This window comes from Somniosus microcephalus, chromosome 6 (assembly GCF_052327205.1).
Source record: "Somniosus microcephalus isolate GS21.2 chromosome 6, FLI_Smic_1.0, whole genome shotgun sequence".
NCBI classification, from domain to species: domain Eukaryota; kingdom Metazoa; phylum Chordata; class Chondrichthyes; order Squaliformes; family Somniosidae; genus Somniosus; species Somniosus microcephalus.
Window position 1 is genome coordinate 78246756 of NC_140992.1, and position 15736 is coordinate 78262491.

Sequence of the window (15736 nt, forward strand, 5' to 3'; positions counted from 1 at the left end):
TGTGCAGAGGCCCATGTATCCCAGGGGCGCACGCGGTTCGCAAGCGGCCCTGGGATCACGTGGGCTGGCCCAACCAATGAAAGGGGGATCCCCATTCATGCTTATGGGGATTTCGTACATACGGAATCCCAATAAGCATAAATGGGGATCACATAAAAAACATTTACATGCCAAATAAATACATATTTAAAATTTATTAAAATACAATTTAATTAAACATTTAAAACAAACATTTAATTTTTTGAAAAATAAATTAAAATGTTTTAAAGGGGCTAAAGCAACCTTAACTTATTTTACAGGTGTTTTAATGTTTAAATTATTGAAAAAAAATATTTTTATATTCATTTAAACTCTTAGGCCTAGAAATTCATTAAGGCGCTGCCAGCTTTGCGCCCAGTTAACGCCTAAAGGGTGATTTTGCGCCAAAAATGAGTTTGCGCAGATATTCAGCGCAGCAGTATTGGCGGCGGTAGCCGTTAGCGCTGCGCCGGCACCGATGACGTCATCGGTGTGCGCAGTGCCCCGGTTCCGCCCTGAAACCGCGCCGATCCCCATATTTAGTTGCGGCTGCCTCCTCCGAAGCGGCCGCAAACAGCGACCAGAAAACGGGGCCGTCCTGCTGCCTTAGTGGGGCGCTTTAAAGCGGAAGGTGCGGCTGGCCGCTTTTGCGGCAGCCGCCTGCCCGCACCTCCTTCCCCAGCCTCCTCCACCACCCCCCCCCCCGCGGCATTGCCGGCTGCTTTCCGCGAGCCCGGCACTTCTCCGTGGTGCCGGGCTCATTTGCCGGCACTATCCAGCGGCGATCTCCCCATTGCAGGCAGCTCCCCCTTAAGAGGAGGAGGCCTGCAGTACCGCAGCCTGCCGCTGCGCAGCGCCTGGCGCAGCGGCGCCAAGAGTGCTGATATTCAGTGTCAGCGCACCAAGCGGAGGCGGGCACACCCTCGTATAGCGCCCGCTTCCGAATTGGGGCGCTAACAATGAATATCTGACGATCGCTATAGGCTTCCCGCCCAGCGCTAACTTTTGGGCGCTAGCCAGCTGGCGGGGCCATAGTGAATTTCTAGGCCTTAAACTCTTACCAGGCATAAGAATTTCACAGGCATTCGCTATGCAGTAGTTGAGCAAATAGCCCAACTCTCCGCCCGTAGATGCCCTTTTCCCGGGGATGGCTACGATCTGTCAAGATTCTTGACAGATCGCAAGTTCTGGGTTTTCGCGCATGCGCTTTGCACGCGAAAACCCGGAACTTGCGGGGCCCTTACGGGCACCTATGCACCACGTACACACCCATAGGCACTAGAAAATACGGGCCATTAGTTGAGAAAATAGAATTCCAAATCATTGGCAAATTAGCAATGCTATTAGTGCAATAATTATTGCAGCTAATATAAGAGACTGCAAGTATTCATATACACCTGTGGAAAATATGAGGTCACTATCAAAGAATTTTGATAAGACCGGCTTGAAATCAATAACTAGGTAAAAATATAATTACAACTTTAAGCTATGAAGCATAAATATTTTGTGACCGCAATTAAATGATCCCTAAAATACAAAAACTGAAATGAATATCCATTTTGTCAGATGACTCGGTCTACTAACTTTGGTTAAAGGGGACTTCAGTTTTTTAAGACACAAAGTTAAAAGTTCTCTCGATTCCAATGCACATTGTATCCAGGTTCCTGGAGGTTGAAGATATCTGTGGACCAAAAGCAAAAGTCAACATCGGAGTTAAATTATCCAGGCAATCTTCTAGCTATTATTTATTAATAGAGGGGTAGATCTAGCATTAGGGACTGGGATTCATCCAACTCAGCTCCAGAAAATCTTACAAACAATGGGTGGCGAGGTCCTGGATGGACAAGCAGTGGGAAGTTACCAGTGCCATGTGCTGGTAAGCTGCATGGTTTTAGCTAGTTAAATTCTATGAGTATCACTGTACATACTTTAATCCCCAAGTCTTCATTCTGCACCTGAGAGATTGAACTTAGGTGAGAGAGTTATCTTCCTACATTGAGTATGCATCCTGCATCAGGCTTAGCTTAGTTTGGACATCCTTAAGCATGGCGGTGGATTTCTGCACGTATCACACACACAACTGACTTAACTTTAAATATTATTAATATTGTCTATTTCTTTTATCAGGTTCAACAGACCCAAGCTTGTTCTGGCAAAAAAATCACGAGAACATTATTTAACATGTTCAACACAATTTTGTTTTGCTTTCTAAGGATACACTACACAGATCAGACTAAGTGTCATATCACGTCACTTTTCATAATCATTGTAATGACTTTTAACTCAACTCCAAGTAGCTTCTTTGCGGATAAGAAGCCACTACAATATGAACAATTTGGAAAAATGCAGATTCCTCATAGTCCAGAATTGGATGATTAAAAGCAACCTTGCCTTCATGACACAAAATTTCCAATTATGCTCTTGGTTGGCATCACCTGTACTGCAGAATGTGGAAGCAGAACCGGCTGGTTGGAAAGAGGTCACAAATATTGATGATGGTAGGATGGCTCACTGACTAAGCCAATGAACATAGGCCTAAGGAAAAATGCTGTTTACACGGTATATTTTGTAGTCCACTGCAGGGTTGCCGTGGGAAAGTATCTCAATTGGAATGCTGTACTATCCAAGAGGCATTATGGAAATCACAAAAAAATGGTAATTTAGTTTCCATTTAGTATAAAAACAGTTAGAGATTATAAAGAATGAACAAATCAAATTTAGTTTCCTAACAATGGAGAAAGATGCATTTTCTGCACAAGAAAACTATAAAACCATTTACAAATGTATTTATAATTATTATATTCCCTAGTACAAAGGAAGTGTAGTAATTTTTTGCTGAAAATTAAGTGTCTAAATAACTGCTTTTATCCAGCAATCAATTATATCTCTGAATAGTTTAAATCAGTTTAAATGGTTTGTACATGAATATTTGTATCAAAGAGGAAATCTATTTGTATAAATTTAGTAATTCATAATTGATAGAAAGTATAAAATGTAAAAGCCTCAGAAAAGCCATGGGTTTGTCAAATCTTTTCAGTTCAATCTTTCCAAAGTCTATCCCACTAATTTAAATCTTTAAACAATGCCAAGGTGGTTGACAAAAAAATACAAACATTGGCCCATATTTTCCGATCTGGAAAAATCTACGCCCTTACCCGAGGGCTCCCGGGACGCACGCGCTTCCAATCCTGGGCCTCTCCAAACTCCAAATGCGCAGGGCCCATGTATCCCAGAGGCGCCTGCAGTTCGCAGCGTCCCTGGGATCACGTGGGCCATGGGGAGCCAATCAAAGAAGGGAATCTCCCTTCATACACTTGACAGGAAGACCCGTCAAATATATATGAATGGAGATCATCCCAAAAACATAGTAAAACTTTTTTAAAAATTCTTAAAAAAAATCACATTTTTAAAATGACTTGAAATTACAATAAATTAAATATTTTAAACAAAAATGTAATTTTTTGAAAAAAATTTAAGGTTTTTACAGGCATAAAAATAAACACTTTTTTTTTAAGTATTTTTTTTAAATGATAAATCAGTGAAATTTTTTTTTTTTTTTTACTTTTTTCAACTCTTATCCTGGTAAAAGCAGGCCTTACATCTGCTTTTACCAGGCGTAAGATTTCGAAGGGTTTTCTGCGGGCGGAGGGTCTCCAAAAAACAGAACTATCTGCCCGCAGAAGCCCTGCTCCAGGGCAGCCGGCGGATCTGTCAAGGCCATTCTTGACAGATCGGAAATGCCGGTTTTCAGTGCATGCCTGAAACCAGCATTTCCGATGTCCCTGCGAGTGGGTACACACCCGTAGGGATCGGAATATCTGTGCCATTATTTCAGAGTCCTGAATAAGCAAACCATCAATCAGACGTGTCCAGCACTCAACAATCCAGAGCAGAAAAATTGTGATAAATGTAATATTAACATCTTTTTAAACTCTGATCTACTGGTGGGTTGAATTAAATTGACTGACGAATGACTGATTCTGAAATGTTTCATCAATGTCGATACCAAATAATCATCATCTCGCCAAAGATTCATATGGCTACTTATTCTTAAGAATAGGGCACTTTTATAACAAGTAAATACTCTTAACAAAAATAAATTGGACAAGTTTCCGTTCAGCCATCACTAAAACCCTCCCCCTTACACTAAGTCATTCCAGATAAGAACTGACAGGCAAGCAACTCTTGGGCCTCTAAGGATACTGCTCTGAACTAGTCACTACGAAATGTCTAGGACAAGCAGATTGACTCTTCCAATTTAGTCTGCTTCAGGGAAGCATCGCATCTTTCCTTAGCAGACCAAAATTTATCATTTAAGATAGTAAAAATGAGTGCCTTCCCATGGCATTATCACATAAGCACACTTATCTTTAAGTAACAAAAATAGTACAAATTAATTCTAATCTGCAATCATTACCTTTCACATTGCTTGCAGAAATGAACATTGACTTGTTTTGGGATCCCTTCTGTAATGTCAACTTGGGTTCGCAAGCAGGCGACGCACATGTTTGCAGGATTTGGAGAGATGGGAATACCACACTGGCAGCATAGGCTGAGAATGGAAGGAAACCAATTCAATTTGAATACAACTAAGAGATTACTCTTTCAGTTTGCCAAACACATAAAAGTTAACTTTTTAACAGTTTGAATATCTATTCTACTGACAAGATATTGTATGACAGTACAATATTCTGTATTCTGCAAAGTAAGAAAACTAATAAGATTATAGTCTGAATCTTGTGAGAACAGATATGTGTAGCTCTCAGGCCATCTTAATTTACCACCTATACAGCTTTTTTTTTTTTTTTTAAAAACTTGAGGATTATGAATAGTGAGGAGAATTATGAATAACAGTGCAATATAATTTACTCCAAGGGCTCAGGTGACGTGAGCAAACTCCAACAGTTTATACATGATGATAGTCTTATATACTCTCCCAACCTTTTGTTAATAACGCTCAATAATAGAAAGTAATCCTATGGGGGATGGAAAGTTATGCATAAACTACTCCAGTTGGACATTTTAAGGTGCAAAAAGACATAGCTAATACTAAGAGTATGCCACAAACCACTAGGTTAGAATATGAAGCAGCGGTGAAGACAGTTCTCTGTTATACTGCTGCTAGGAAATTCTGAAACTTGGACAAAACACCTGGAAGAGTTTGCCTGGAGGTCAAATATACCAACAGGAGCCCATGGGGTTGGATTCCCAGTAAAGTTCTCCCGATTGTCCACTGCAACTTCAGTAGAAGAGCAATGGACACCCTAGAGAACAGCATAAATGCCATTATTCCAGGGTTTCCAGAGTTCTTCCATCGAATCCCCACAGAATTTCACCCCCATAAGGCTTCACAGAATCATGGAAAGATACAGCGCAGGAGGCCGCCATTCGGCCCATCATGCCTGTGCCGGCACGTTGGTAGAGCTATCCATTTAGTCCTGCTCCCCTGCTCTTTCCCCATAGCCCTGTAATTTTTTCCCCTTCGAGTATTTATCAATTCTATTTTGAATGCTATTATTGAACCTGCTTCCACCACCCTTTCAGGCAGTGCATTCCAGATCACAACAGCTCGCCGTGTAAAAAATTGTTTCCTCATGTCGCCTCTTGCTCTTTTTCCAATCACCTTAAATCTGTGCCCTCTGGTTACCAATCCTCTGCCACGAGAAATAGTTTCTCCTTATTTACTCTATCAAAACCATTCATGATTTTGAACACCTCTATCAAATCTCCTCTTTACCTTCTCTGCTCCAAGGAGAACAACCCAAGCTTCTCCAGACTCTCTACATACCTGAAGTCCCTTATCCCTGGTGCCATTCTAGTAAATCACTTCTGCACCCTCCAAGGTCTTGACATCCTTCCTAAAGTGTGGTGCCCAGAAGTGAGCACAATACTCCAGCTGAGGCTTAACCAGTGTTTTAAAGGTTTAGCAGAACTTCCTTGCTTTTGTACTCTATTCATAAAGCTCAAGATCACATATGCTTTTTTTTTTTTTTTTTTAAAAACAGCCTTCTCAACTTGCCTTGCCACCAAAGATTTATGGACATACACCCCTAGATCTCTCTATTCCTGCACCTTCTTCAAAATTGTACAATTTAGTTCATATTGCCTCTCCTCATTCTTCTTACCAAAATGCTTACCAAAAATTGCTTCACACTTCTCTGCATTAAATTTCATCTGCAATGTATCTGCCTATTTCACCAGTCTGTCTATGTACTCACATTTCCGAATTTCGAGTCATCTGCAAATTTTGAAATTATGCCCTGGTTAACCAAGTCCAGGTCATTAAAAGGTCCTAATACTGACCCCTGGGGAACACCACTGTTTACCTTCCTCCAGTCTGAAAAACAATTATTCACCACTCTCTCTGCTTTCTGCCTCTTAGCCAAATTTGTTTCCATGTCACTGTCTCTTTAATCCCATGGACTCATTGTAGCTCTGTGGCTCTTGCCGGACCAATGATCCTATAACTCTGTATTCAAGTACTTATTCAATTTTTCCTTAAAAGATGTAATGGTCACTGCCTCAACCATTTCCTGTGGCAAAGCATTCCATGCTCCAACAACATTCAATGTAAAGAGATGTCTCTTAACCAATGTTCCCTTTAAGCTGCGCAGCGCTCCAGGGGGCCCGCGCAGCCGGTGAGCCGGCTTTTAAATTGGAAAAAAAAGTGCACACCCTGACTTTTGAATGGGCCGCGCAGACCATTAAAGAGGCCTCGAGGCCCAACAAAACAATTACAGGGAACATTGCTCTTAGCCTCTCTCCTCATTCTCAGTGACAATTGTAAATTAACAGCCCCTCGTCACTGACTCCCCAACCAGAGGAAATTGTCTACATGTTCCATCAAAATCCTTCAGGATTTTTTTTTAAATTATTAAACCGACTTTTAAGTCTTTTCTGACGGGAAAGCAGTTGCTGGTGAATTTCAGCACTTCCAACTGGTAGAATTACTGTTTGATGCAGTATGCAAAAATAGTGGTAATGCCCTCACATTTTATGGCAAGTCCTACTGCTCAAGGTTCTTATAACTTACTGCTCACCAACAAGGGGCTCATACCTGACCTTATCAGTTCTCTACTGACCAGTTAGTAACTATTGCTCTTGGAGGGAGATAAGCAAAGTCTCTTTGGGATCATTAGCTGCAAATTAGCACCCAACAATGGAAGAATGGAACAGAGTTAATCCTCAGTAATCCAATATCTAAACAAGGTGGTGTCACTGTATTGTGGTGACTTCTTAGGCAGTCCCTCGGAACCGAGGATGACTTGCTTCCACATTAAAAATGAGCTCGCAGGTGACTGATGAGTCCAATGCGGGACCTACAGTCTCTGTCACAGGGTGTCCTTGAAGCGTTTCCTCTGCCCACCTGGGGCTCTCTTGCTATGCCGGAGCTCCGAGTAGAGCGCTTGTTTTGGGAGTCTCGTATCGGGCATGCGGACAATGTGACCCGTCCATCGGAGCTGATTGAGCGTGGTCAGAGCGTCGATGCTGGCCTGAGCAAGAACACTGACGTTGGTGCGCCTATCCTGCCAATGGATTTGCAGGATCTTGCGGAGGCAGCGTTGGTGGTACCTCTCCAGTGCTTTGAGGTGCCTGCTGTACATGGTCCATGTCTCGGAGGCATACAGCAGGGCAGGTATCACTGCTGCCCTGTAGACCATGAGCTTAGTGCCGGGTTTGAGGTCCTGGTCTTCAAACACTCTCTTCCTCAGGCGACCGAAGGCTGCACTGGCACACTGAAGGCGGTGTTGGACTTCGTCGTCGACGTCTGCCCTTGTTGACAGTAGGCTCCCGAGGTATGGAAAGTGGTCCACGTTGTCTAAGGCCTTGTCGTGGATTTTGATAATCGGGGGGCAGCACTGTGTGGCGGGGGCAGGTTGGTAGAAGACCTTTGTCTTACGGATGTTTAGTGTAAGGCCTATGCTCTCGTATGTTTCGGTGAAGGTGTTTACGATGGTTTGGAGTTCGACCTCCAAGTGAGCGCAGACGTAAGCATCGTCTGCATACTGTAATTCAACGACCTTGGATCTGGACTGGAGGCGACGGAGGTTGAACAGTTTCCCGTTTGTTCTGTAAATTAGCTCCACTCCAGTGGGGAGCTTACTGAGGGTGAGATGGAGCATTGCAGCAAGGAAGATTGAGAAGAGCGTTGGTGCGATGACACAGCCTTGCTTGACCCCGGTTCGTACGTGAATTGGGTCTGTGGTGGAACCGTTGGTCAGGATCGCGGCTTGCATGTCGTCGTGAAGCAGGTGGAGGATAGTGACAAACTTTTGAGGGCAGCCGAATTTGAAGAGGACGCTCCATAATCCCTCACGGTTGAGTGTCGAAGGACTTTGTGAGATCAAAGAAGGCCACGTACAGTGGTTGGTGCTGTTCCCTGCATTTCTCTTGTAATTGACGTGCGGTGAAGATCATGTCCATTGTGCCCCTTAGTGGGCGGAATCCGCATTGCGACTCTGGGAGGAGCTCTTCGGCCACTGGGAGAAGGCGATTGAGGAGGATTCTTGCGATGTGGGGACATATAAATAATTGGCACACAAGTTCTAGCTCCTCTGCAACCCAAGCTTGACTCATGGAGGATAGACCAATCACTGGAGACTAATTGTTCCCACTCAGTTCCTGCATCTAACAGATTCTTGCACACAGTTGGACAAGCAGTGGAAGCTTACCAGTGCTCTGCGTTAGGAAGCATCACGATTTTCATAGAATCTTACAGCACAGAAGGGGGCCATTCAGCCCATCATGCCTGTGTGGGCTCTTTGAAAGAGCTGTCTTATTTAGTCCCACACCCCAGTTTTCTCCCCATAACCCTGCAAATTAGTTCAAATTGCCTTTTGAAAGTTCCTACTGAATCTGATTTCACCATTCTTTCAGGTAGTGCATTCCAGATCATCATAACCCTGTGTGAAATAACTTCTCATTTGCCCTCTAATTCTTTTGCTAATGATTTTAAATCTATGATCTCTGGTTACCAACCCACTTGCCAGAGGAAATAGTTTCTCCCTACTTGCTCTATCAAAACCCCTCATAATTTTGAATACCTCTATTAGGTCTCCCCTTAACCTTCACTGCTCTCAGGAGAACAATCCCAGATTCTCCAATCTCTCCATATAACTTAAGTCCCTCATCTCTGGTATCACCCTGGTAAACCTCCTCTGTACCCTTTTCAAGGCCTTGATAACTTTCCTAAATTATGGTGCCCAGAATTGTACACAATACTCCAGCTGAGGCTTAACCAGAGTCAGCCAGTGGCTCAGTTGGTAGCACGCTTGCCTCCGAGTCAGAAAATTGTGGGTTCACTCCAGAGACTCGAGCACAAAAATCTAGGCTCACACTCCAGTGCAGTACTGAGGGAGTGCTGCAATGTTGGAGGTGCCGTCTTTCGGATGAGATGTTAAACCGAGGCCCCGTCTGTTCTCTCAGGTGGATGTAAAAGATCCCATGGCACTATTTCGAAGAAGAGCAGGAGAGTTATTCCCAGTGTCCTGGCCAGTATTTAATCTCACTCAACGTAACAAAATCTGATTATCCGGACATTATCACATTGCTGTTTGTGGGAGCTTGCTGAGCACAAATTGGCTGCTGCGTTTCCTACATTACAAGTGACTACACTTCAAAAAAGTACTTCAATAGCTGTAAAGCACTCTGGGACGTCCGATGGTCATGAAAGGTGCTATATAAATGCAAGTCTTTTTTTATTATTTGTAAAGCATGACTTCCTGGTTTTTGTATTCAATGTCCCTATTTAAAAAGCCAAGTATCCCATATGCTTTCTTAACTGCCATATCAACTTGCCCTGCCATCTTCAAGGATTTGTGAATATGTATCCCCAGGTCCCTCTGCACTTGCACCCCCCTCAAAATACCATTTAGATTATATTGCCTCTCCATGTTGTTTTAGTAAGATAATCTCCAACAGTAACCCTGTACACACTTCTGAATCCCCAAGCCTAGGCTCTTACCAACCTCTGTCCAAACTGTATGGGCTTAGCTTAGCTATGTCCTTACAGGAAAAGCCTGTGCATTGTATATTACGCATATATAGACATGCTTTACAAATAATAATGTGTTCAGGAGAATTTCCTTGACCAGCATGTTCTTGGCCCAACTAGGAAGGAGGCATTGCTGGATCTGGTGCTGGGGAATGAGGTGGGCCAAGTCAACCAAGTGTCTGTGGGAGAACACTTGGGTACGAGTGATCATCGTGTCATAAGATTTAGATTAGCAATGGAGAGAAACAAGGAACAATCTAGAGTGGAACTTCTAAACTGGAATAGGGCTAACTTCAATGAGATGCGAAAGGATCTAGCCAGGGTAAAATGCAACCAAAGACTGACAGGAAAAACTAACGGAACAGTGGGTGATCTTTAAGGAGGAAATGTTCCAAGTACAGGTAGGTACATTCCAACAAGAGGGAAGGGTAAGGGAACCAAAGTAAGGGCTCCTTGGATGATGAGGGAGATACAGAAGATGATGAAACAAAAAAGAGGGTATATGATGAATGTCAGGTGAATTCTTCAAGGGAGAACCAGACCAAATACAGTAAGTTGAGAGGGGAAGTGAAGATGAACATAAGATTGGCAAAGCGAGAATATGAGAGTAGAATGGCGGTTAACATAAAAGGGATAAAATCTTCTACCAGCATGTAAACAGTAAGCGGGTAGCAAGAGGCGGGTTGGGGTCTATTAGAGACAAAGAAGGTGATATATGCTTAGAGGTGCAGGGCAAGGCTAGAATATTCAATGAGTACTTTGTATCGGTGTTTACTAAGGAGGTGGATGCTGACAAAATATCGGTAGAAGTGGAAAAGGTAGAAGCAATGGAAAGGGTGAAAATTGATAAGACAGGATGTACTAGAAAGGCTAAGTATGCTTAGAGTGGACAAGTCGCCTGGTCCAGATGGCTTGCATCCCATGTTGCTAAGGGAATTGGGGGAGGAGATAGCAGAAGGGCTTGCCATAATTTTCCAATCTTCCCTAGATGCGGAGGAGGTGCCCGAGGATTGGCAAGTGGCAAATGTGACACCATTGTTCAAGAAAGGGTGCAAGGACAATCCTAGTAACTACATGCCGGTCAGTTTAATATCAGTGGTGGGTAAAGTTTTAGAAACAATAATCAAGGAAAAAATTAACAGGCACTTGGAGAGGTTTAAGCTAATTAAGGAGAGCCAACATGGATTTGTAAAAGGCAGATCGTGTTTGACTAATCTAATTGAATTTTTTGATGAAGTAACAGGGAGGATTGATGAAGGGAATGCAATGGATGTTGTCTACATGGATTTTAGGAAGGCGTTTGACAAAGTACCACATAGAAGGCTGGTTAACAAAATTGAGGCTCATGAAATAGGTAGGTCAGTGGCAGCTTGGATAAGGAATTGGCTTAAGGATAGAAAACAGCGAGTTGTGGTAAATGGCTGTTTTTCAGACTGGAGGATGGTAGACAGTGATGTTCCCCAAGGGTCAGTGCTGGGGCCACTGCTTTTTTTGATATATATAAAATGACCTGGATATTGGAATACAGAGTAGAATTTCTAAATTTGACAATGACACCAAACTTGGGAGTGTGGCAAACTGTGAGGATGATACCAATCGACTGCAACAGGATACAGAAAGGCTAGCAGAATGGACAAACAAGTGGCAGATGGAATTTAATACAGAGAAGTGTGAGGTGATGCATTTTGGGAGAAGGAACCGGGAGAGGCAATATACACTTAATGGCACAGTTTTAAAGAGTGTGCAGGGGCAGAGGGACCTGGGAGTTAATGTGCATAGGTCCCTGAAGGTGGCAGGACATATTGAGAGAGTGGTTAGCAAAGCATATGGGATCTTGGGCTTCATAAATAGAGGTATTGAGTACAAAAGTAGAGAAGTTATACTGGACCTTTATAAAGCGCTGGTTAGGGCACAACTGGAGTATTGCGTCCAGTTCTGGTCACCACAGGAAGGATGTGAAGGCACTTGAGAGGGTGCAAAGGAGATTTACCAGAATAGTTCTGGGGATGGGGGATCTTAGCTACAAGGACAGGGTGGAGAAGCTGGATTTGTTTTCATTAGAGCAAATGAGATTGAGGGGTGATTTGATAGAGGTGTACAAGATGATGACAGGTTTGGATAAGCTAGACAGGGAAAGGCTGTTCCCACTAGTTGATGGTACAAGGACTAGGGGACACAGACTTAAGGCTTTGGCCAAGAGATAAAGGGGGAATGGGAGGAAAAAAAAAATTACACAGCGACTAATGACGACCTGGAATTCGCTGTTGACGGAAGTGGAGACACTCAATGTTTTCAAGGGGAGACTGGATCGGCACTTGAGGGAAATAAACTTGCAGGGCTACGGGGATAGAGCAGGAGAATGGGACTGACTTGGTTGCTCTGCAGAGAGCCGGCGCGGACTCGATGGGCCGTTATGACTATGACTCTATAGGCCTGGATTTTGCAGTCAGCAGCGTAACTACGGATTACGCCGCCAGCATCCGAATGGAACGCGCACTTACCTGATGGGGACCCTCCTTTGAGAACTTGCTGGCAGACGCCACGTAGTAGAGGGCAGCGTAATAGCCCACAGATCCCAGGGCCGCACCGTGTGCGGAAGCGTACCTGGGATCACGTGGGCCGGTGCTCCAATCAGCAAACAGAAGGTCTCTCATTTATGATCATAGATAGATGTTTATGCACATTAAATTATGGAAGGCTCCAGTAATGAGAGTTTGGTTTTTCCCTTTCCTCCACTTTCTGTATGGATTTTTATTTAAGCTTACGCTGCACATCCATGCAAAAAAAATAAAACCCTCAATGTAGCAACTGCTTCCTTCAAACTTTTCATGGACAATAAATACTTTTCATGGACAAAATCCTAAAATGCTTTCACTTCCGGCCTCATATAGCTTTTTAAATGACTTGGATTTGTCAGGAGGTATCCCCTTACGCTGTGCCGGTTTGCATCAGCTGTAAAATTTTCAAGCGTAATTGGTGGGCAATTAGCTCAACTCTGCACCAGCAATAGGATTTCCCCGTCAGTGCGGATCATCTGTCAAGTCGGAACTTGACACGTCGCAAGTTTGGGATTTAGCGCACACGCAAGCTGAAATCCCGAACTTGCGGTCCATTCTAAAGGCGGTATGACGACGTAGTACGCCGTCACACCAACCAATTCTGGCCCATAAACTTTCAATAGTTGGTTTCAATACCCACAAGCATGACTATGGGCTTCCACTAGCATCATAGAAACATAGAAGATAGGAGCAGGAGTAGGCCATTTGGCCCCTCGAGCCTGCTCCGCCATATCACTTGATCCCTTTAGCCTTAAGAAATATATCCAACTCCTTCTTGAATATATTTAATGAATTGGCCTCAACTGCCTTCTGTGGTAAAGAATTCCACAGGTTCACCACTCTCTGGGTGAAGAAATTCCTCCTCATCTCTGTCCTAAATGGCTTACCCCTTATCCTTAGACAGTGACCCCTGGTTCTGGACTCCCCCGCCACCGGGAACATCCTTCCTGCATCTAGTCTGTCTAGTCCTGTTAGAATTTTATAAGTTTCAATGAGATCCCCTCTCATTCTTCTAAACTCCAGCGAGTATAAGCCCAATCGACCCAATCTCTCCTCATACGTCATTCCTGCCATCCCAGGTATCAGTCTGGTGATCTTCGCTGCAATCCCTCCATGGCAAGAACATCCTTCCTCAGATAAGGCGACCAAAACTGCACACAATACTCAAGGTGTGGTCTCACCAAGGCCCTGTACAACTGCAGCAAGACATCCTTGTTCCTGTACTCGAACCCTCTTGCTACGAAGGCCAACATACCATTTGCCTTCTTAACCGCCTGCTGCACCTGCATGCTTACCTTCAGCGACTGGTGCATAAGCACACCCAGGTCTCGTTGCACTTCCCCGTCTCCCAATCTATTGCCGTTCAGATAATAATCTGCCTTCCTGTTTTTGCCACCAAAGTGGATAACCTCGCATTTATCCACATTATACTGCATCTGCCCAATCACCCAACCTGTCCAAATCATACTGGAGTTTCTCTGCATCCTCCTCACAGCACACACGCCCACCCAGCTTTGTGTCATCTGCAAACTTGGAGAGGTTACATCTAGTTCCCTCGTCTAGATCATTAATATATATTGTGAATAGCTGGGGTTCTATGACCGATCCCTGCGGTACCCCACTAGTCACTGCCGGCCACTCAGAAAAAGACCCGTTTATTCCAACCCTTTGCTTCCTGTCTGCCAACCAGTTCTCTATCCAAGTCAGTACCTTGCCCCCAGTCCCATGTGCCTTAACTTTACACGCTAATCTCTTATGCGGGACCTTATCGAAAGCCTTTTGAAAGTCCAAATACACCACATCCACTGGTTCTCCCTTATCTATTCAACCAGTTACATCCTCAAAAAATTCCAGTAGATTAGTCAAGCACGATTTACCTTTTGTAAATCCATGTTGACTTTGTCCGATCCTGTCACTGTTTTCCAAGTGCTCTGCTATTACATCTTTTATAATGGATTCTAGCATTTTCCCCACTACCGATGTCAGGCTTACCGGTCTATAATTCCCCATTTTCTCTCTAACCTTTTTTTGAATAGTGGTGTAACATTAGCTACCCTCCAATCCATGGGAACTGTGCCAGAGTCTATCGAATTTTGAAAGATGACCAGCAATGCATCTACTATTTCTAGGGCCACTTCCTTAAGTACCCTAGGATGTAGATTATCCGGCCCTGGGGATTTATCGGCCTTCAATCCCATCAATTTCCCTAAAAATACTGATTTCATTCAGTTCCTCCCTCTCATTAGACCCTATGTTCCCCGACATCTCTGGGAGGTTATTTGTGTCCTCCTTTGTGAAGACAGAACCAATGTATTTAATTGGTCTGCCATGTCTTTGCTCCCATTATAAAGTCCCCTGATTCTGACTGCAAGGGACCTACACTTGACTTCACCAATATTTTTCTCTTCACATATCTATAGGCACTGAATAATGAAAAGTTCAGTTATAGAACTATTGCAAATACTGGAACTAAAGCAATTATTCTACTTACATATGTCCCTGGGTGCTTGCAGCAGGTTCCTTCATGTATTCCATCTCTTCTGACAATGTTAACCACCGCACCGCGTGCTGACCTGGAAGAGAAGCAGAAGCGAGACAGTCAGTCAGTCCACGTGCACCCCCTCCCCCCCGGGACCGCGCGGCGGAATGTCCATGTTTGAAAACCCTGCGGCCGTTAAACTGTGTCCTGAACACCAGCGTGAGCCCGGCACTCCGAGCCGGAACCTCCGCCGCCGCTTGTGTTTACCGAAATCCTTCGTGTGCCGCTCCTGCACCCAGGCCCAGCTCCCCAGCAGCCAACTCCTACTTGAAAGGAGAAAGTGAAATGGAAAGCCCGGCCGGCATTTCCCGGGTCGGGTTGGATTATTAGCCGGTCTCTCCTGCCCGCCTCTCAATGGCTGCAGCGGCTCCCTGACAGTGTGCCACCCACAAGCCCCCCGCTGAACATTTCCGGCTGCTCCGAATAGCTGGCCGCTCCGCGCCTGTGATCGGACCCGGTGAGATTGAAGATGCAGCGTTTAGAAATATGATATGTAAAACTGTACTGAGCAGTGTTGCTGTTTTTTTATTACCAAATTAAAAGATGCTTTGCTCAGACCGATAAATAGTGCAAGTGCCCAATGCTAATTGTTCCCCCATATATGCAAACTGTTGGACTATAACCTGG

The 15736-nt window shown here is 44.1% G+C and overlaps 1 protein-coding gene across 1 annotated transcript in view; it reads right to left on the reverse strand.

Annotated features, from left to right (window-relative positions):
• Nucleotides 1-15533, reverse strand: part of nmd3 (NMD3 ribosome export adaptor) — a 50675-nt gene extending 35142 nt beyond the window's left edge. The window contains exons 1-4 of the mRNA XM_085990399.1: nucleotides 15317-15533; nucleotides 15062-15143; nucleotides 4436-4570; nucleotides 1603-1699 (exon numbers count right to left, since the gene is read on the reverse strand). Of these exons, the coding sequence (XP_085846525.1) occupies nucleotides 1603-1699; nucleotides 4436-4570; nucleotides 15062-15105 (276 nt within the window). The 5' untranslated portion in view covers nucleotides 15106-15143; nucleotides 15317-15533. The remainder of the gene's footprint in view (nucleotides 1-1602; nucleotides 1700-4435; nucleotides 4571-15061; nucleotides 15144-15316) is intronic.
• Nucleotides 15534-15736: the final 203 nt, after the last annotated feature.